This window comes from Python bivittatus, unplaced genomic scaffold (assembly GCF_059951505.1).
Source record: "Python bivittatus isolate LINGU-HERP-01145 unplaced genomic scaffold, Pbiv_v1 ctg000590_np1212, whole genome shotgun sequence".
NCBI lineage: Eukaryota > Metazoa > Chordata > Lepidosauria > Squamata > Pythonidae > Python > Python bivittatus.
Genome location: NW_028277086.1, coordinates 26,871,663 through 26,895,294, shown reverse-complemented (window position 1 = coordinate 26,895,294; position 23,632 = coordinate 26,871,663). Strand labels below are relative to the sequence as shown.

Here is a 23,632-nt window from a genome sequence, read left to right as displayed (position 1 = left end):
ACGTTTTTCACTGGTATAACTGAAAGAATGCATGCCTGCTATAGCATCAGTAAGGCATGTTATCCAGATATATTTTACACTTGTATCAGCCTCTTTCAAAATTCTGTGTTGTAGACCACACAATAAGTTTTATATTCAAAGTATGTTTCAGGTGCTGTGTATGAAAACTGCTCTTCAACTCCTAAAGATAGTTGCAAAATTAATTTCTGAAATTATTTTTACTAGAAGCTAGAGTCCTGCATTTCAGTTGTTTCTTTAATTTGATCCATTTCCCCCCTTCTTCATTCTACACAGGGTTAGCACTTCACGTAGGCAGATATATACCTGGGCTGCCTTCTCTTTCTTCAACTTGCTAATTGCTGCTAAAATACCTCCTTTCTCATCAGTTAATGCTTTGAGCATCATAGGTGCTTCTTTATGCATAAGGAGAGCCAGGCCTTTTACAGGTTGTGGTGGCCCTCCAACAGGCTTGCCTGTCTTCTTCATGAGTATTCTAGATTGTAGAAAAAGAAGAAGAGAGTGGGAAAAAGCATCAAGTATAGCATCAAACTAGACAACCCATGACCTGTTGGGTCATAATTTCAGAGATATTTCCTTACTGAAACAGAGAAACAGAATGACCAAGGGCAAAAAAGCAGTGGGAATATGAGCGACTTGTGACTTGCTGCCAACTTCCCCATTGACTTTGCTTATGGGAAACTGGCAGGGAGCATCAGAAATCTCCCTCCCTCCCTCCATATAATGGAAGCTCGTGCTGTTTGCCCTCCACTCATGACCCTCAGGAGAGCCCTGGTGAAGCTGCCGCCTCCTCCTCCTCCTCCTCCTCCTCTGACTACTGGAACTGCCTGCCTTGCTGGGGGGAGGTGGAATAAAGGGAGCCATAGACCATGAGGAAAACTGCACCCCTGCTCCCATTTCTGGTGTCATCAAGGGACTCCTCCCTTGAAGGAGGAAGAGGGTCATCCATTGACCACCAGCAACCCCCAGCTAGCTCTACTTTGCCAGCAGGCATCCAAGTTATTCCCTCATCCTTCCCTCAGTGCCCACAGCTGTTAAGAGATTTCAAATTTCTACCTCCTTTCCAAAGCAGCCAATTGCCACTTGCCCATCAGACCTTACTGCCAGCCGATTGGGCACAGGGAACAGAGGGAGGCAGGAAATTGGTCGGGGATATGCCCATGACGTTCACATGACCTGGGCTGACCAAGGTGGCGTAGCAGCACAGCAGTGCTGAAGCAGCCAGAAATTCCCCAAATTTCAATCCCATGGGAATAATGGGTCCCAAATTTTGGACGCGTTCTGTAACTTAGCCCATTTGAGGTACCTTGGTTCAGAAACTGTTGCCCTATGACCCACTGTTTCACCCAGTTTAAGGTTACAGACATGAGAATTTTAGTAATATACTGTATAGATGCTTCTCAATAACTATTCTAATCTCTATTAAGTCTACCAATCCTAGTTTCCTAACTAGCCAATGAAATGCATGCTGCTGTTCTACCAACTTCTGCTGGACACTTGGGCCTCATCTTATGCCTGATCTTTGTTTCCATTATTTTTAACATTTTAAATTTTATCTCTCTCTTGTTTCCAAGTGAATGATAGCATATATGGTTCTCTCTCCCCTTCTCCTCTGTCATCTACTACTGCTGCTGCTGCTGCTGCTGCTATTATTATTATTATTATTATTATTATTAACAAACAAGTCTGCGTTCCTTGTGTATTGATAATTTACTTTCAGTCTTGGTTCACGAAAAATGCATATTCTTCACCCAATTGTATTTGTTTCCTTTAACTTCTAAGCATTTTCCACTTCATTTCCCACTGCATAGCTAGTGACTTTTTTATTTCATAAAATGCAGGAAATTCCTTGCAAGAACTTTAATGCGTATCAAGGATGGATGAATCACATAGCATCTAGCCTACTCTAGGGATAATATGAAAGAATGGGTTTCTTGGTTGTCTTTAACCCCTGTAAAGGTATTAATCTGAATAAAATTCCATGGACAATTAAATGTATAATTGCCTCCTCCTGAATCAGTACAGAAATAGCTCAGGGTGGGTGTCTTGGCTTAAAGAATCAGTGTCAGACCAAAGAAAAAATCTGCTAAATCATCCCAAAGGTCCATTTATTCCAGTACCCTGTTTCTACAATGGCCAACCAAAACGTTTCCAGGTATTCCACGTCTAGACAGGAAAGCAACAGCTATCAGTTAATAAACCTTGAGATCAAGCTTGTACATAATCATCATAGTGATCAGACAACATAATTTTATACTGTATTTCGCTCCATTAAAATAGTATTTTGCATGGATTTTTTTTGATATACATGCATGGTAGATGAACAATTTGTGCACTATGACAGCAGCTTGGAAATAATCCATTTAGTTTGAAAGATAAATGCTTACTTTTTTTTATTTTTATTTTATCCAGAGAAATGCACTTAGGTAGTTTGAAACTGCAATAAATAAATACAATGAACATACCTGAAACAGGCTAGAAATGGTAAAAAAACAAAACAAAACCTGAAGAATCTAGCAATAAGTGTACAGTCATCTCTCTTGTTGTAAGGCTACATTTTGAGGGGGGAAAAGCCTCTCTGTGTCAGAAGTGAGTTTCTTAATGTTATTAATCAGGATATGACACTACATTGCTTAGTAAGAATCTCTAAGTACCTCCATGTACTCTTGGCATGAGACAAGAACTTTAATACCTTTTGCTTAGAATGGTGTTTTTCAAATTTGGCAACTTTAAGATATATGGACTTCACCTTCCAGAATTCCATGCACATCTTGAAGTTGTCTTAAAGTTTGAAAAACACTGGTTTAGAACTATACTTCTTGATATATTAACCTTGAATTCTCTCTCCTCCAGCACTACTTTATTTATAATAATGTCCCTCCTTTGACTTGTGAATGTAATACTAAGATCATGGCTAAGATACTATGTTGTATCATAGCAGTTAGCATATGTTTCAGCAATATATATTTTTTTCTACACATAGACATAAAAAACAGTCTTTCCTCTTAGTTAATTGTTCTATAGTTATGTGAATGGACATACTTTCCCTTCTTTCTCAAGAGCTTTTCAGATTCAGGATAATGCACCAGGATTTCATTCAGTGTCTTCTTGTCAAGAATAAAAAGGTTGGCAAATCCATGAGCGATCACATTTGCAGTCCGCCGATTTCCTCCACTGGCTGCTAATAGGCTGAAAGGGCAAAACAAATAGCCATCCTTCTGTTTCTAATTAGCCATCCTATAAACAGCTTCTCCTACAGTTGGAATATATTACTGATCTTTAATTTGAATAAACTATTTGGCAGGTCAAATGTCTTACTCTTTGGCCTGTGCTTTGTGGACATGGAGAATATATGTTCTCTGAACGGTTCCTGATATTTTTAACATTTGAAAATGCTATATCCCCAAATGGGTTCTTGTCTGTCCCAGTTCTCTCTCATGTTCTTCACGTAAAAACTTGTCAGTATTTAACTTCAGCTATTTCTAGCCTTGAATTTAGCATTGGATAGTAGGAAGCACAAGGCTAGCATACTTTGGAGTAGACAATCTTTTTTGGAGGCTAGGTACCAGCAGTGGATAGGAAACTCCTTTCTCTCTCTTTTACCTGCACCATCCATTCATACATACACATTCTCCATCATTCAAACAAAGGACAGTATAAGACATGCCTAGCAAGAGGGAAAGGGTAACTGCATTCAGTGAGATCAATAGCTGCAAATGTCCCCTTTCTCTGATCGGTGAGTTATTCTAAAACTTTTGTTAGTAAAATATTAGAATGAAAAACATCGCTTTTGAAAGTGTTAGATCAAGCCTGAATTATTTGTGACCATAAATCTAAATGAAGCCCAATAGTTCTTTATTCTTGCATATGATTCTTGACCCTGGAGAACCACTTTACATGAAAGGCAACCTATGTTTGGCCTATTGGGAAGACATCACAATCTGGTCTCATTTAGATAAGACTTTTAAAGGAAGGTAAAAGGGGTAAGATAATTGGAATTAAAGCATATCATTGTGAGTGAGAACCTAAGATTGGTCTCTAATTACCTTCTTGGTATATTGTTCAAATTCATATGCTGCTTCCATTTATTTTTTATTTTGTTGCAAAAGGTCTAAACTAGCTTTACCCATCTTAGTGCTGTCAGATACACTGGAACTCTCAATAAGATGGCCTGGGAATTGTTGGCTGGGAATGATCTTAACATGTAATGGATGGTATGAGTGAGGAAGATACTGGAATGGAGGATCAAGGTTATCAGGAGGGAGGGGGAACTTTCCAGAGCAAGCGCTTTCTCAGTCCATAGCAGGAGCGTGGGAAGGCAAAGAGGATGAGGACAGCCCCTCCCTAGAGTCTCACGGGGTATATCCACTAGTTGCTTTAGCATAGGTTTAATCTGGCAAGATTCTGTCTATTAGGAGTGAGCTAATAAAGGAATGATATTGGACTGGACTGTCTCATCATTCTTCTAGGGCTGGGCATGACACAACATAGCTGGACAGCTCCATCTTTAATTTAAGGTTCACGGGAAGGGCCATAGCCCAGTGGCAGACAATATGCTTAGTATGTAGATGAACTCAGATTCTATCCCTTTAGAAGGGTAATTAGTGACTAAAAAAAAGATTTCTGCAGAAGAACTGGGAGCCACTGCCAGACAGGGCAGATAAATAATCTGATTTGTGAATCCCTATGTTATGACTATTTCAAATGCAATAGCCATTGAAAAATGGTTTTAAGTTTTATCTGTTTTTATGGATTTTTTGGTTTTGTATGCTACCCAGAGTCCTTCAGAGTTGGGTGGCTATAATAAATTTAAATAAATAAAAAATTAATTAAATTGAGAGAAAAAAATCCCATTAGATTCCACTTGTTTTGTATAATACTAGAACTAGTACAATCCAAGCCAGAGTCAGTGCAGATGTATATCTAGTCCCATACAAAAAGAAAAAGGGACATATTGACTGAAATTACATTGTGGTGAAATGTTAATTCAGATAAGACACAGGACATTCTTTTACAGCCTTTTACAAGTACTAAGACTGTACAAGGGCCATTTACAGCCTGACCTGACTTCTGGTCTAATAATATTGGAAAACCTGTCTTGATTCATTCCTGATCCTGAGTGTCATTAGAAAAAACAGAGCGTCACCATCCCATTAACTGACAGAGGAAAAACACAAATGCCAAATGGTCCCAATAATTTTTTTGTATTGATTAGAATGGGATGAAATGTTCAGGGAAGTTAGAAACATATGCAAGGTTTAAGTTAATTCACTTTCATAGAAATCAATGCAGGGGCTCTTGCATAATCCTCTTTTATAATCTCAGTTCTTAAAGCTGTGGTAACTTTTCATGTTAACAAGGATAGTGAGATGATTATAAGGGATGAAGTGTGCCATATTTCACAGAATTAGTGCACAGATTTTCAGGTTTCATCATCTTTTGACTGTAGCAGTTGCTTCTCAGAATGCTTCTGCAATGTTCCCAGGAGCATGTGGCTTGGCTAGCTTGACAGAGGCTAGGATCCTCAGATTCTCAATACTGCCCCATATGCTAATGCCCACAGAAAGAATTATCCAGGGCAAAATGGAACAAGATGGTGGGAGATGCTGCTTACACATTAAAGACAGGAGGAAGTCAGTCAAGAACGCTGTATCTTGCTTAACATCAGAGAGTAGGGAGAAACTCTTGCTTGTCCTGATCTGTGATGGCAGGCACATTTCCTCTGTGGAAATGGTATTCTTATAATAATTTGTTAAAATAGCTATTTGTTTAGCTCTCTGAAACATTCACAAGATGAACCAACAAGAATACCTGATTTCTCCAAATACGGCTCCTGCTCTCAAGGTCACCAGGACTTCAGTGCCATCAGGACCTCCAAGTACTTGAACCTCACCACCTTTAATGATATACATTTCTCTACCAATTTCTCCCTAGATGCACACGATGGGGCAAAAGACACATTATTCATCATATCTAATTATGTTGGATGTTATCTGAGGAGGAATTACAGTTAAACAGAAGATTCCATTTTCAACCTGGTGAACTGTCCGCAAACTGAATTCCTTCTCTCCACAGTATTGGCTAATGAAACAGCTTTCTTCTATGTGGCAAGGCAATTCATCTTTCTCCAAAGATTATCTTAGATGGATCATTATTAATTATAGTTTTAAGTGAGGACTGAGACTGCTCTGGATTTATATGTGGGATAATCTACAGTAATCTATGGGAGTACCATACCCACATTAATTTTCTTGGACATCTATCTCAGCAGCTTTCAGTATCTTTGACCAATTTGGAACTGTTGAACCTTGAAGTCACTGTACTGCTATGGACCTAAACATTTTTCTATGAGAAGAAGATAGACTTCCCCTCTACTGTCATAGGTACCTGGTTTAACTAAAACGTTACTTTTTGACCTGCTTTGAGCATGCTTTGGTGGGGTGGTCTTTATTTTTTTTCTTCCAATTCAATTTTATACCTTGTTTTCCTGAAGCTGTATGCATCTTTCTGAGATTTTTTTTTTCAAAAAAATAATTTAACTATAGTGGGGAATGAGGAATGACTCACAAATGCAGTAACACCAGGGCTATTATGTCTGGGTTGAAAAAACATGGATGGCTGTTAGAGATGTAGAAAACTCGCTCTTTGCTGGCATCTAATGGCTATCTGGATTTTTGCAGGCCAGTTAGGATAGCCTTAATAAGATGCAGCTAATCACTACCCTGTAGAAAGAGATGTGAAGCTGGGAAGGAAGTACCTTTCTGATTGTCACAAGAATTAACTGGTTAATTCTTTCCATCCCTAGCTTTTTCTGCTAAATGGAAGAATTGGTTGCTCTGGAGCTTAAGATTTGCACCTTTGCTTCAGGTCTAAACATGTATTGTCTAAAGAGATTCTCTATTTTGAGAAAGATGAATTGGTTTGATAACCCCCTTTTATAGCTCCTCCTTAACTGGGAAGATTAACCTTCACAGAGCTTATTCTCATAGAGTGAATAAACTTTCTCCTAAATAGATGATAGTCTGTTATAAATATCTGTTTAAATTCACCTTGCTTCTTTCAGCCTCCAAGACAAGCACAGCAACAACAACCCAAACAAATGAAACAATGCACATTCAAAAGTAAATCAGCATTTTAATTATTTTCCTAACGATCATTTGCATAATTTCAAAGGGAAAATCAAGAATAATCAACCAACCAAAGCATCTGCCGTTTCTTGCATATTTACCAGCTCATTTGCGAGCTGATTAGCATCCAAATGAAGCTAATTATACCTGGACAAATAGAACTGAAATGTCTAAGCTTGTGATTTTATATATATATATATATATATATATATATATATATATATATATATATACTCCAATCAAAGTAATTGAGTATGCTATAAAAGAAAAGTAGCATACAACTGGGACATATCTATCATATATACAGTTAGGATGGTCCAGTGCCTTAAGCATTCCTTTAGTGCCCAATGGATTTAAATGTTTAACATGTGTGTGTTATGTTCTGTAAATAGAAGCTATGGGATACGTGTGGATTGGGACTCTACCATGCTGGCTAAGAAGCTATCATACTTTTCTAACGTGTGGGAATCCCAGTGAAAATTATCTTCCCTAAGCTGCTATTTGCTCTAGGAAAAATGCTTCCATTGGCATCAGCTGACACTTCTTCTTTGTGCCAAGCAGCAGTGAACAATAATTTTTCATAGAACCAGAGCCAGAGTTAGGAAACTGCTGACCTTGAGCTATTGGATGCATGAATATCAGCACTGATTATTCTTGGCAGAGCACAGCATATCTGCATCTCAATTTTTTCAGATGGCAAGTTACAGAATTTTATAACTCAGTCTCATATGTTCTTTTGGGTATATACAGTATTTATGTGTGAATTGTGCCTTCAACATTTCACTTCTAATGACATGTGCCAATATATAATTCATATTTAAATACTACACATTCATATTCTTTTTAAAAATTATCCTGTAAGTAATAAAATCCATATTCTCTGGACCATTAGAATTCTGGGAACATATGGTGATGATCATGCACTGCATTATATATGCTATGTAAGGTATGTAATTTATATAATATTAATTTTGTTCAAATTTCATTTTTGATCTATAGCAGAACTCCTGACTTGTTTTCATTTTCAAAACAAATACACAGAATCACCTTTTTGCACACAAAGTCACCAGGTAGATACACAGTGGATTTCAATCTCAGAAGCAGGTCATATATCATTTGGGATTCACATCCCTGTTTAAAAAGGAAAAAAAAAAAAAATCCCCGTCAGAAATATATTTTAAGTGAAATCTCATCAGCAATACTAAACAGTAATATTAAAAAGTAGAAATATAACAAACCCACTTGTCTAGCTGTTACATGTAGACCACAGTTGTGCACTGTATCATTTGCAGTCGCAATTATAAATTGTGGAACATAATTTAGCACCAGTGGCATCTTCTTGAATTAATTAATTAATTAATTAATTCTTCAATTAATAGCTTGAAGATTATGGCCCCAACATTTATTAATAATAAAACAAAATCCAGATTTCAGATCCCATAATTTGAGCCATGAGAGCCACTTAAGTGTACTGTAGTGGTTAAGGCATCAAACTAAGAAACCAAGAGACTATGCATTCACACCGTCTCAGCCCCAGGAAGGAGGCAATGGGCAACCACTCCTGAAATTTTGCCAAGAAAACTGCAGGGACTTGTCCAGGCAGTCCCTAGGAGTCAACACTGACTCAAAGGTGCATAATAATAATATAATTTTTTAAAAAATTGAGCCATAGGTTCAAACTTGTTCCAAATGTTTCATCATTTTCTACAAGAAAACAATTTGGAAAGGAACTTGCTTTCCATGCTAGCCCCAGAAGCATACAAGGCTTAAGCAAGTTATATTTCTGCCAGACCCTGCCAAGGCCCTGTCACTAAGAAGTAACTAAGGAAATGGGTAACGAATTTGACCCTGTTTTTTTCTATGGGAAACTATTGACTAATGAATTACATGAACTGTAGTCCCTGGGTTAAGAATGCCTGTGTTATAGATGACCCATAGTTAAGAACAGAGCCTATTGTAGCAAAATTTGAGTTAAAATACACAATGGTTTGAATTAAATACATAATGGTTTGAGTTAAGTATACAATTATTTGAGTTCATTACACAATACTACTTATACAGATACAATAATACTGTTCCAGCTTACATACAAATTTGATTTTGAGAATGGAATTCATTCTTAAACTGGGGACTACCTGTACTTTAGTTAAAAGTGGGGACACACTTAACTGAATTAATTTCCATACAAACAATTTATATACTCAGATGCTAAAAAGGATTCCAGCCAAATATCCTTTCTGACATACTAGTGTATGTATGTATGCATGTATGTATGTATTTAACATCTTTCCTTTCCTCTAGGAAATGACAAGAGCATACACGGGGTGGATCTTCTTATTTTATCCTTACAGAAATAGCGATTAGTCTAAAGTTACTCAGTGAATGCCAAGATCAAGTAGGGACTTGAACCTGGATGTTCCCAAGCCCAGTGTCCTACATGGCCTCTCATTTTCTATGTGTAGGAAAATTTAATTAGTTTTTTTTTTTAATGAATGTGTGTGTGGCAACTTTTTTGTGAGAACCACAAGCAGCTAAAGTAAAAACACTGAAAAAGTTTTACTCTCACAGTTGTTCCTTGTGAGAACCAAAGCTAAATGATGGGGAACAGCTAGGACACAGAGAAGCACTGTTCCCCAGTAACTCCAGCTCTTTGCCACTATTGGATCAAGCTCAGCCACTTCTCCCATGTATCTTCCAGCTTTCCTATCTTAATCTCAATCAACATAAAGAAACAGATGTAGCTATTTAACTGTTGGGAGCAAAGGCTGGAATGGTAAGAGTTCAGGAAATAACTGCTGGTTATGTGGGATGGGGTAGGCCGGTCCTTACTTTACTGAGTCTGCTGGATGGATCAGCTCTTTCATGACTCCAGTACCATAAGGGTCATGACTCCATGTGGTGGACCAACATAATAGCTGCAATATCTCACTCTGATGTGCTAATGTATGTGTAGAACCTCTGTAGATTGTTCTCATTAAGCCACTGGTAAGAACTTGATGGTGCTCATCAAGCCCATAATAATTACTGTAACTTGATTATATCTGTTGTCCTACAAATTGAACATGCTTCCTACAATTGCTTGCTTTGCAAAAAAAACAAATCTTGCCAATGTTAGCTGTTATATTACACAAAGTTCTACTGACTTTGAACAAGTCAAGTTTGCTGACAATAGCAAAGTTGACATCAGTTGCAATGTCTAAGTGCATTTTTCCAGGCATCTGCTCCAGTAATTCTGATTCATCTGCAAGAAAGAATGATAGAATTTGGTTTATACTGTTGGTTTACACTGAAAGATGATTACCTCCCCCCCACAATAATTTGAAATACTTCAATTAAAAAAAAAGTTTACAAAATGTGATCAAACATTGGTAATTCATCATATCACCTAAACTGGGTTGTTTAAATGATATTGTTCAGTGAATGTTTATACCAACTTTCTGTCCCTTTTCAACTAAACTAAATAAAATTGATGTTCCCAAAGCAGGGGACTGGGGAAAATGAAACATTCTAAATTTTACCTAGCATTCCTTGTGAATCCCACGTATACTCATACCAAGTTCGAACACGCTTCTGAACAATCCTTGGAATTGTGTAAGTATTCATGTAAGAAACTGTGTTGTCCATACAGGCACGATAATAGTTTTGCCCTGCTGATGCTGCTCCAATAACATCACGCATCTGCAAATATCAACCATTATCATTACATTATATTATAAGAGGTTGCTGTTACTTAAATTTTCAAGTGCAGATACAAATTGCTGTTTATGTGGTTTACACTGACGTTTCCAAATTATTAATAAATGGCGTTTTATCTCTGAGCATATTTTTACCTGCTTATTAATTCAGTAGTAGAAAAGTAGGTTATTTAGTAAATGGAACATCGAGATCTGTCATAGAGCAGATTATTTTCCAGCTTAACTCAGGATTTTCTATTCTGGCAGTACTTTTTTACACCACTTTCCCCTTTTCCTTTTGGATTTAATTTGAAATCTGCATGCAAAGCATGTGCATTGCAAGTAAGAGCTCTTTCTCATAACCAAATTAAAGTGCTGCTCACCACTCTTTGAGCTAGCAGAAAACGATACTGGCCTAAAATTTGTTGTCCCTGCGGGCAATCCTTATCCTGCCACAGGCACAGTATCAGCAAATTGTGCTGTTCTTATTTATTGTGCACAGGACATAGTCCAAGAAAGGAAAAGTCTCAGGAAGGAATTTAACAAAGCATTTCAGAGACCTATTAGAAGAGACAAGAAGCAGGATTACACCAACTTCTGTAAAGACATTGAAGATGGAAACGGACCTGGAAAAACAAGGATTTTTGAACTGACAAGGAGGTTCAAATCTCAAATTGGCATGCTAAAGGATTCCATGGACAAACAGTAAGTGATTCAAAGAAGATCAGACAAGAATGGAAGGAATGTACTATAGTACAAAAGGCAACATCCAAAATAACTTAGAGGATATTCCATATATACAAGAACCCCTAATCCTAGAAGATGAAGTTCAGTCAGCACTGTGGTCATTACCAAGTTGGAAGGCTACAGGAATTGATGGAATATCTATAGAAATATGGCAAGCAGCAGAAGAAGAATCTGTAAAGGTTCTATCAAAACTATGCTAGCAAATGTGGAGAATGACACAGTGGCCAACAGGTCAGAAAAGGTTGGTTTACATACCGATATCAATTAAAGGAGACTTAACAGAGTATGCAAACTATTACAGAATATCCTTAATTTCATAAGCTAGCAAAATGATGTTTCGGATCATCCAGTGCAGATTAGAGCATTACATGAAAAGGAATATGTCAGATGTTCAAGCTGATTTCACAAAAGGATGAAGAACAAGATACATTATTGCTGATGCATATTAGATAGTTGAGAAAGTGAAGAACAGTAAAACCAAGCCAGTATGTGTTTCGATGGCTATAGAAAAGCCTTTGATTTTGTTGACCAGGTCAGGCTATTGAATATCAGGAAAATGGGAATCCTAGAACATCACACTGTCCTCATGAGAAACCTATACAAAGGACAGGAAGTACAGTCTGTATAGAACGCAGTGAATCAGACTGGCTCTATGCTGGCAAAGGGATGAGATGAGGCTGTATATTTTCTCCTTAATTATTCAACCTATACACTGAATATATATTGAATGAGTGAAAGAAAATGAACATAGTTTTAAAATTGGAGGACAAAATGTTAATAACCGGCGCTATGTTGAAATTAATATGTTGAATATAGCTGAAAATGCAACTGATCTAGAAGCTCAAGTAAGTCAAGGAGCACAGTGAAAAAATAGGATTAAGATTAACTATAAAGAAGATCAAATTAATGATAACAGGTATAGCAATCAGCCTTAGAATTCACGAAGAAGATACTGAAGTGGTGAATAGCTTCTGCCTTTTAGGATCAACTATTAACAATAAAGAAAGCAGCAATCCAGAAATACGCTGTAGTCTAGCACTTGGTGGGGTACTAATGGAAACCTTGGAAATTATATTCAGATCCCACGACTGGAATCTTGCAGAGAATAGTTTTCCCTGTGATACCTTATGGAAGCCAAAGTTGGATTTTGGAGAATCTGGACAGAAATTGATAGAAAGAGTATTGCTACTTTTGAATGTTGTTGTTGGAAAAGACTCCTGAGAATACCATGGATAGCCAAGAAAATAAATAAATGGATAATAGAACAAGTCAATCCACAGTTCTTACTTAAGGCACAAATGACTAGGCTAAAATTATCATACTTTGGACATATTATGTGAAGACCTTGCCTCCTTGAGAAGACCATCATGTTGGGAAAGGTGGAAGGAAAGAGAAGAGGGACCAGCAGTGAGGTGGATGGAACTGATAACAGTGGTGATGGATGCACCTTCGGAAGACTCGAAGAGCCAGGATGGGAACAGATCATCCTAGAAAAGGTCTATGTAGCTAAAAGTCAGCAATGACTAATGGCACATAGTCAATCATCATCAAGGACAAGGAATAGTGAATTCCCTTTAGATTAATTTTCCACCCATTTCACTAATTATCTCCAGCTAGCCTCTCCCTGATTATGTCTACCCATCCCATTAGATCTAGCAGAAGAGACATATTTTGGGTTTCATATACTAAGGTGGTGGAGCCCAGGAGGAAAGCCTTTTCTGTCATGGCACCCATCCTTTGGAACATCATCCCCCCAAAGATCAGATTGCTCCCAACCCTGTTGGCCTTTTCTAAGGCCTTAAAGACCTGGTTATATCACTAGGCCTGGGGATCAGGAGGTCAGGTTGAGCCCATGCATTGGCTTATGTTAACTGTAACTGATGACTTTGTTTTTACCCAGCTGCTGTTTTATGTATGCTGTATGTTTTTCCCCATTTTTTATGCTTTCATATTTTTAAAAAATGTTAGCCACCCAGAGTCATTACCGTGAGATGGACAGCCATATAAATTGAAAGAAACAAACAAACACCTATTCTCCTTATCATGGAACAGGGCTGGGTTAGGATTAGGGTTGTGAGGAGATGAGTTTTGATGTCCAGATTTGTGGGCTTAACCTTCTCTCTAAACAAGTGATTTTCATATGCATGTTTAAAGGAAGCCTAGCTATCAGCTGATAAAAGTGCTATTTTTGGCAGAACACCGTTCCAGAATGGCACTGTTCTGAAATAGCACTAAGCCTGTGTTCAAAGACAACCAAACAACAGTTTACAGACACGAGGAGAGTTGGGCTGTGAAGCAGCAGAAAAAGAGAGAGCTTTCTTCCCCTTGATTTACTGTGAAGCCCCTCCCCACTACTACAACTCTTCAGATTGTGGAGATTAATTTCGAAGCTTAGTGGATTAGGGTTATGCTTTGAAAGAACTGGACCCTTCCATTACCTGAAGGAGGGAAGGGATTATGCCTGTATTTCTCTAAAGGAGACAATTAATGCTGGAGCGATCCCACCCCATCAGTGCAGTGCATCAGATTGCATGGACAGTAAAACTGCTACAGCTTGTTGCCTGCTTAAAGACAGAAAATCTATTCTAACACCAGGACAATGAAAGGCAACTTTGAAGTACGTGTTGGGGATAAGTTGAAGTCAATGTCATGAGGACATGGCAGAAAAAAGAGATTGCTAGGACATATTGATGCTGTGGTTAGATGCTGGTGGGGAAAGGCCCTAAATATGGATCCGTCTTCAAAGTGAAAAGAACAGGAAATAAGAAGGACAAAAGTGACAGCCTTATAGCTCAATGTACAACATATTTGTTTGTAAGAAAATTTTATTCATTTTTTATTCATTTCATGACGGCATTTTCTTCCAGGTAGCACATCTGGCATTTATAATTACTGTATGTTCTAAAAATTTTGTATTTTAAAAATGAATATCAGCATTTAGCTACAAATGTTATTCATGCTTCTACAATTCATGAAAATTATTACAGCAGTGGATCTATATTGGTGAGTATCTAATTATTTTTGTACCATTTCTATTAACAAACATAGTCTTATGGTAAATACTGAGATTTACAAATAATTATAGGTTTTATTAGAGAAAACATCATAAATGCAAAGGTCAAATTAACAAATAATATTTTTGTGTACCTGGCCAATCAGACTGGAGAATACAAAGACCCCTGAGAAAAAATTCAGAAGCTGAAAGATTATTTCAAACATATTGACTGGTTCTGGTAGTCCACCGATAGTAATTAAAGTGCGAACAGCCCAATAGTAACTTCTTAGATACCTATAGATACAAAACAATTACTGACATCATTAATATTTCTACAGATGGTTGCACTGATTATTGATGTTCAGAATAAGGAATAATGCCTTTTCTCTAAAACAGTTAATCATAGGAATAAAAATAATTAGCTAAGGAAGTACAGAAATTTTCATCACTATTTTATCCAGATAAAGAATAAATAAGAAATTGTGTGCCCTGTTAAGTGTAGGTGTCTAGTGGTACAAATCAGGCGCTAAGCACACAACTGATTGTACAGATGTGTCCTGCTCAATTACATGGATCTAGGAGTTTTTGTAGACTGGAATCTAAATTGACCAAGAGAGGAAAGGATTAAGAGGTTATGACTGGGTTCATTCATCAAGCTAAACCATGCTTCCAAATTGGCTTCTAAGCAACGCTTCCAGATTTGCTTCCAAAATTTGCAGAGACTTATAAATCAATGTGCATTCTTCTGGATAAGCTATTAGGAGATGACCCAATTCACACAGTGACTGAGCTCACAGATTGTACAAAACCAAGCTTTTTTTAATCACAGCTTGTTAAATCAATACTGCAACATGCTAAACCATAACCTTTAAGTTTACAAATCACATTATGTTCACATACTTGAGAATCAAAGAAACTATGTTATTGGTTTGTGTGCTGTGTGAATATAGCCAACATGATTGCCGTCTTCAACTATCTGGAGAACAGCCATATAAACAATGGAGCAATGTATGTATAACAGAGGATATATAGCACTCTTCTTACAGTGTTAGTTAGCTGAATTTAACTTTTCTATTCCTCAAAAGCAGATTGGAAGAACTAGACAAAGTAAGAAATGATAGAAAAAAACACTGTTCATGTAGCAGGAAATACAATGGTCCTGTCTGTGTGACAAACTAGCCAACAGGGCAGGTCCCAGGACAGAGAAGACACAAGTCCTAGTTCCCACAAGATGAAATTTCCTAATAGAAGGGACCTGGAGCATGCTGTCCCTGCTAGACCTGGTACCTGAGCCCTATGCTGTGTGGGGCTTTGTATGTGACAACCAGCACCTTGAATTGCACCTGGAAGCCCACTGGGAGCCAGTGCAGCTCAAGGAACAGAGGTACCATGTGGGCATATAGCGAAGTGCCCAAAACTGCCCACCCTGCTGCATTATGCCAACAAAGCCAAGAGACAGGCTACATCACACACTCGGGGCCCCAGGCCTGGGCACAAGGCTGAATTTTGAGGGCCTTATGAAAGGCCAACAAGATTGGTGGAATGATGTTCACAGGATGGGTAACACGGCAGAGAAGGCTCCATCTGGGCCCCACTAGCTGACACTCCTTAGCCAACAGGACCCAGAGCATGTCCCTCCTGCCAGACCAGGTTGTGCAAAGGCCTTCTAGGCATGACTACTACCTGCTGAATTAGCAGTAGCTGTGAATCCAGAAGGGCCCCTGAATTGCACACTAGCTGTGTCTGGGGAAGTGCTACCCAATTCAGAGATAAAGATGGCAAGTCTCTGGATCTGGGGCGTGGGGGCTCAAAACCCATAGCCACTGACAGAAATTGTACAGTTTCTCTGGGTCCAGCAACTGCTTCTTGAGGAGGAGTAGATAACAGTCTCTTTTGGAATAGATGGCACCACTGTCTTCTGCAAATAAGCATTAACTACAGCAAGGACCCAGCTATACGTCATCTCCTGGGAGGTCTTGATCTGCCAGAAAGTCATGGATCTAAAACATGGGTAGTTGAAGTCACAGCACTGAGGACCCTTTCACTTCATCAGGACTAACAGGTTCAAACTCTTCTTAGATAACTGGGCAAGACTATGCCTGAGACACCTCCATAAAACCCGTACAGCTAGAATCTAACTCTGAACAAATCTAAGTAACTTTACCCAACAGCTGCCTAGAATAATCCTCAGACTGGCCCTGCAAGTATTCTCCAACCTTTCCTTATCCAGAAGGGATTGGGTCACTTTAAACAGGGCCACTGGCCGACTCTTCACAGACACAATACATGCAAAAAATATGTCTTTTTCTTAAGTTTTTACCATAAACTCATTTTCAGTAAACCATCCTGAAGTCGCATTTGACATTCCTCCTCAACATTTTTCTTGATGGTTCTGCTTTAAGTTCACTCCTATTCTATTTATTCTCTTTTCTAGTTAATACCAACTTTATTTTCACCAGATGTTGTTGCATTAATACTTTTTCATATTTGTTGCATTTTATGTGATTTTAATTCTCCTGATTTAATCTGTTTCTGTGTGGTTTTAATTCACTAGTTGCATGTTTTGTACCTGCTTAGTTCTTCTGTAATAACTACTGCTACTCGGAACCTTTTCTGTGGTCTTTTGGGATATCAGATTTTAGTAAGCACAGCTCAGGGTCACAAACTCTCCATATGTGCACTTCATGTGCTTAATCATGTATGCCCATGAATGCACGTAAATGACTATACATGATAAAAGTGTGATTTTCCATTTTTTCCATTTTCCATTAAAATGACACATGGGCCTCTCACAATCAAAGCTTCAGATTTCTTCTGTTAAAGTACACCAGGACACATCAGATGAGACTGTTTAACTTATGTTAAATTCCAAAGAAAATATTCTCTGTTTTTCAAAAGTTTATTCTAGAGATAGTCATAAAATGTCAGCTGCTTGATCTATCTCAAAGTGGTCACCATATTGAACCCCTTTAACCTAGATGCGGTAGGCAACACCTAACTCAAGTTGTAGATTTCAAGGAAGAGGCTATTGCTCACACTTCCTTAATGTGATGAATCTGAAAACTTGGTTACGTGCAGCATGCAAAGGAGTTTAATATGTGTAAAAATGAGTAAAGCACAATCAGACTTGCAAGATTTTGTTGCAATAGTCCATCTTAATAAAAGTAGTTTTAGACTTCCCCAAGTTGTTTTATGGTCTGATCTACATTGTGGAGCTGACAACAATCTTGCAGATCTGATTGTGCTTTACTTCTCCCCTTCCATCCTGTCCCCCCCCCCCCGCTTATATTCCTGTGAAACTAAGGAAGTGCCAGTCTGATCTGTTTCCTCCTTCCCACCAATTGTTTTGGGCTTGAGTTATGCTTCTTGCCTCAGATGGATCTGGTTTATCTCCATTAAGGTCATCTTTACTCTCTACAAAATGGCACCCTATATGCTTGTATTACTTGAGTGTTCCCACATGGTGTTGTACAAGCATGGTTTCTAAACCTTTGGTTTCTTCAGTTGAGGGTTCTGCATTATGCATGCTTTTACTGAATTTTCAAAATAGTTTGATCTGCTGAAAACTTTTAGACAGTAGGGCTCAGGACTTGAGATTTTTATCTCTCTTTGGACATGACCACTGTAACTATTCACTTTCTTAGCAATGTATGCTACAGAGCATCTTACCCCCCACCTCGTTCCACCCACCCGCTTGTTTCAGGTTTTCATTTTGTGAATTTATATATAACATGGCACCTCTTCTCTAGTTGCTTCAAGCAGCCAATTACAGTGAATACTGTTAGCTTCCACAGGAGATTCTCTTTCTTTAGAACATGTTTGCCTATGACCTTCACCATAACTAAAAAAATGGTGGAATTTGATCCTGTGAAGCCTCTTAAAATGAATGCTATTTTCTGTTACGATCTGAATGATGCATTATTTATTGCAATTGGACTTCTCTGACCCTTCCAAGTAGTGGTTTTCTTATCATTCAGGGTTTCTTTACATAATGAGTAAGCTTAATTTATGAACCCAGGTGATTTCTAAATGGTTAAGGAAAAAGATGAAATCATTAAGGAAATGATTAGCACTGACTGATAAAATGAGCTAACATTCACTACACCTGCCTTTCACATAAGAAACACATTTTACTGCTATTAAAACTGGAGCAAAATGTTATCAGTGAAAGAACTTATGAATGCTTAGCATTTAATCAAGATTATGGGGGCAAGATAACACAAAGCCACTTGCATGTTTCCTTTGCCATCATACACCCATTTGGTACTACCAAGTCCTTCATAGGTTGAAGCCCAGTAATATAAGCATGCATTAATATGTAAGACAAACAACAGATATCCAATAGTCCGGATGACCCTGTGGAAGAAAAAAAAAAAGAGCAAAAGTTTATGTAAGTCCTGAGATAATGCATTTTTCTGTGCTTGGTTTCCCTTAGGAAACCTTGATTTTGATCAATAGCAATGTTGACACCCACTGCTTCTAATATTAACAGGATGAAAAAACAACAACCTGTAAGTCTTTTGAAACTCAATCCCTGTTTAACTGGTATAGGGACACTAGTGAATTATGTTTCCTGTAGGATAACAGAGCCTACTCATTCAACTTACATGGAATATATAGAAATATGCATTTGTTTCTGTGAAATAATGTTTGGTTGAAACTGGTAAAGTTAGAATCAGAAATTCCCAGACTAATTGAAATGAAAACATATTCTATCTACCTCCCAAGGCCATGGTCAAGGCCCATGTGCCTGTCAAATTCAAGAATCAAGAAGCGCATGGATTTCAGAAAGGCGTCTTTAATGCTAGTCAGGGAAAAACATAATCTTGAAGAATAAAAGAGTAAATTCCCAGGCAGATTTATAGTAAGTCAATTAAGACAGAGTCTCTTTAAAACACTTTCTTCCCATACCCCTAAATCTAGGCTGTGCTGCTTCTTTGCAGACCAAACTACCTTGCCTGTTTCTTACAGTCTCTGGAGTAGTCTCACGGCCATCAAAATGCCAACCAAATGTCTTTTGGCTCAGAAAGGTGGGGAAAAAAAATGCAAGAATTTATCTCCTAGAGTGTGTGTGTGTGGGTATGTATGTACATATATGTATGTGTATATGTGTATGTGTGCATGTCTGAATTTCTTATGGACAATAAATTGTTTTGCTGTTTGCAGTCAAGTTTCTAATTTAGCCAAGTGTTGTCTGAGAGTCTTATGCTAAGACTAGCCAAGCCCACGTACAAAGCCTGACAGATTTTGCTCAGTATTGCAGATTCCATTGCATCATGCCAAGACTTAATTCTATTAACGTGAATATTATTTATTTAAATTTTGAAATCTAGATTTTCCATAAGACACTAAACATTTTAGAAATAGTCCATTTGACTGCTTGAATTTGTCCACTATGGATTGCAACTAAAGCTGCAGAAAATTGCATCATCATAATCACCATCCCAAAATACTGAAATATTTGTCAAGACTATACAACGTGATACTGTAACATTTGTAACACATACCTGTAGATGTATGCTTTATCCATTATTGCCTCTAACCGATCATTGAATTCAAAGAATGTGAGATGCTGAATATAAATCAAGAAAGAGTAAAACCAACTCTATAATGCATTTTTGTCATAAATTGCCTATTTATCCCTTTTTCTACAGGGCGAGTTATGATTTTTGCCCCCCAGATATCAGATCAGTGTTTTTGACAGTGTTATTTTATTCAGTTAACCAAACTTTCTTGACTAAGTTTTGCTGATTATGTTTATTAATTACTTGATTTCTATATTATTGGCTTTTTGAAAGAGAGGCAACCGTCTGGATAATTGCTTTCTAAATTTTACAAATTAAAGGGCATCTTTAGTCCATTAGTTTGAAATTAAATTAGATAAATGGATTAGCAGTTAGGACACCCCTCCCCCTGAAAAAATACAATGTGTTAAAAATCATGCATAAGTACTTAAGTTGTAGCATTTGCATAATGAAATCATCACCCATGCGTATATCATTTCCCCCCTGCCCCCTCCTGAGGATGCCCATACCTATCCTTCCGGTTGCTTTTTAAGGATTTTTTTTTTTTAAAGGAAAGTTGATATATTGCAGATCAAACCATCAGCCACAGGTATCATCCTGTTTACAGGAGTGCTTTTGGGACCCATAGGCATTCTAAGAAAATAAAAATGGTGAGTGGTAATACCCACATGCCTCTTCCCCCACTCCTCAAAACACACCAACAGACAAACAGCCAAAACCAAAGATAAACAGAGGTGTAGAAAGGATCGTCGGAAAGAAACTTCTCAGCAGCAATTTTGTAAATAGGCAGTTCCTACAGAGAAGCCATTTTGTGATGACAGAGACAAAATGTGGTCAACATTCCAAATGTGCCCATTGGCCTAGAAAAGTGTTTCTCAATCTTGTCAACTTTAAGATGTGTGGATTTCAACTCCCAGAATTCCCCAGCCAGCATGAAGTCCACACATTCTTAAAGTTGACAAGGTTGAGAAACACTGGCCTAAAAAGAATGTCTTGGTATAAGTGTAAATCTCATAGAACACAGTGAGACCTATTTTCAGATAAACATGGATACAATTACATTAATACTGTTAGTAAATTTACATTAATGTTAGTTCATAAAATAAATGTCTCCTAATCTAGTGTCCAACATTAATGTATAAGCTTTTTTAAAGAGCTACTTATCTAGAACTGAAAGAAGTGAATGAACTTCATTTTCAAAGAAAAACATTTGAAATGTATAGTCAGAAGGTGTTTGGCACCATGATGGATTGTTTCTTTAGAAACCATCTCATCCCCACTGTGACTGATGAGCCATAAGGAGTAAGACTTTTATCCCAGGTTTAAAAGCAATAACAGATCATCTCTTCTTACCTTTATCATCCTGTTTACTCTAAATACTGCATTGAATCCAAATACAATGTAGAAAACGTCAAATGGAATTACTGATAATAAATCAAGCTGGTGAAGAAAATAATTCAGTTAGTCTTGCTTAAATTAGTATTAATTTGATACTTGTATTAAAAGTTGCTTAAATTTAATTTGGCTTATTGAGCTCTAAATATTTGTCAGAAACGTGTCTAACTGAGATTTCTTTTTTCAGCTAATAATTATTTCATTATTTTTAAACTGTTGGTTTAAGCATTTTATTTATTGATATTTTTTTTGTTTTAGTTTGTTTATTTATAATTCAGATTTCTAGGTCACTGATCCCTGACTCTGGGCAGCATACAAAATTAAAAATAATGCAGTGCAATTCCGTAGAACAACTCCTGCCAAAAAGCAAACAGTGGGAATACTCATATACTATAGATGTATAAAATCAATCCTAGGCACTATGACAGAGAAGGCATGCCTCCTGGGTCCTATAAAGTGGTATTGCTTAACAGATGGGACCCAGATGTTGCCAACCCTACCAGATCTTACAGGACTGGCAGAACTAATGGGAAAAATACAGCCCCTCAAATAACTAGGCCCTATGCCATGTAGGCTTACTAGGTAATAACCACCACCTTGAATTTTACTCAGAAGCAGAGGTGTTACATAGGCATAAAGAGGGACACCTATAACTGCATTCCGGAGCAGCTGTAGCTTCTGAGAGTTCTTCAAGAAAAACTCCATGTAAAGCAATAGTCCACACATAGGATAACTAGAACATGAGTGACTGTGAGAAGGACCTCTTGGTCCAGGAAAAATCACAGTTAGCACACAAGACAAATCTATTCCAAAGCCCTCGTAGCCACAGCTGTCACCTGTTCTTCAAGCAGGTGCTGAAAATACAGGAAGACACCCATTTGTGCACCAGTTCCATCTGGGGAAGTACAACTTCATTCATAACTACAGAGGGAAAATCTCCAGAGTGGACGGTCCATGAATTCACAGTCACTCAGTCTTGTTAGGGTTGAATCTAAGCAACCAGTTTCCAGGTATTGCAACAATATTTTGATAGCATCACTTGGTCAGTCAAAGGTTGAGATATGCAACTGAATAGTATCTCTGTACTTATGATATCTGAGCCCGTAACAATGGATGCCCTCTCCCAGCAGCTTAATTTAGATTATAAAAGAGGGGTGAGGTGTTGAGCTCTGCAGCACCCAACAAACCAGGGATTTTGGGCTTGACCCCTCCCAACACTGACTGGAACTGGACACAGAGAAAGGAGGAGAATGACTGCAACATCATAGTTCACCCTCCCACTCTCTATTATTGGTCCAAAAGGATACTATGTTTGATCAGGAAATGATCAGGAAGAACCAGGAGAGTTGCATCACTTTCCACACTTCATTCTCAAGTATAGCCTTTAATGGTGAATGAAATAAAACAGCAAGGAGGCTGAGTTCAGGACTGTCCAAACACAACATAGCTCCCTTTGCCCATAAGAAAAATTGTGAAATAATTCAGTAAAATTGTCTTTAAAATTCTAATTGAAGTCAGGATCTATGTCACCATGGCGAAGAAAAGGCCTAGGGAAAATCTGTCATTTATGCAATGGGATGGGTTGAAAATGTGCATTTGATCAGTTGTAAAAATTCGGATAATTAAAACTTGTGAGAAACTTTTATTATCTGATTGCCATATTGAAAATACGTATATAATAATAAAACAACCACAATCTCCCAAGTGGATCTGTAATTAGAATGACTGATACCTTATCAGGGACACACAATTTAACACTTGTCTCACTTACCCGAAATTTTAATGAACTCTGGTAGAACTTCTTTATTTCTACTTTATCTGACTAAAAGTAGAAAGAGAGAAAGAAGAGACAAAGTTCAGTAATACCAATAATATAGCAGAAATTAGTAAATGGTATAGGATCACATCACAATCACTTGCAAAATACGAACGTCTTTTATTTAAACACCCCCAAGATACTTATCTAAAGTACATATTGCACTTCAAGCATAGAAATTTTACTAGAGGTACTCTCATTGCTCAAAAATACAATGCTTTGGAGTATGTTTTCATATATATTGCAACCCAACAACTAGCTATGTCTTAGCTCTCTTGAAAACAGTGGGTCTTAAGTTATCCACAGGGAGCTTATTCAAAAGTTCCTTTTGGTTG

At 37.7% G+C, this 23,632-nt stretch overlaps 1 protein-coding gene across 1 annotated transcript in view; it reads right to left on the bottom strand.

The window, feature by feature from the left end:
* The window catches only part of CNGB3 (cyclic nucleotide gated channel subunit beta 3), a 53,556-nt gene that overhangs the window by 873 nt on the left and 29,051 nt on the right, over positions 1–23,632 (bottom strand). Inside the window, exons 5-15 of the mRNA XM_088148699.1 lie at positions 23,253–23,303; positions 21,440–21,526; positions 20,069–20,133; positions 18,795–18,917; positions 14,714–14,855; positions 10,664–10,823; positions 10,289–10,386; positions 8,193–8,276; positions 5,830–5,948; positions 3,061–3,207; positions 325–493 (exon numbers count right to left, since the gene is read on the bottom strand). Coding sequence (XP_088004825.1) covers positions 325–493; positions 3,061–3,207; positions 5,830–5,948; positions 8,193–8,276; positions 10,289–10,386; positions 10,664–10,823; positions 14,714–14,855; positions 18,795–18,917; positions 20,069–20,133; positions 21,440–21,526; positions 23,253–23,303 — 1,245 coding nt within the window. The remainder of the gene's footprint in view (positions 1–324; positions 494–3,060; positions 3,208–5,829; positions 5,949–8,192; positions 8,277–10,288; positions 10,387–10,663; positions 10,824–14,713; positions 14,856–18,794; positions 18,918–20,068; positions 20,134–21,439; positions 21,527–23,252; positions 23,304–23,632) is intronic.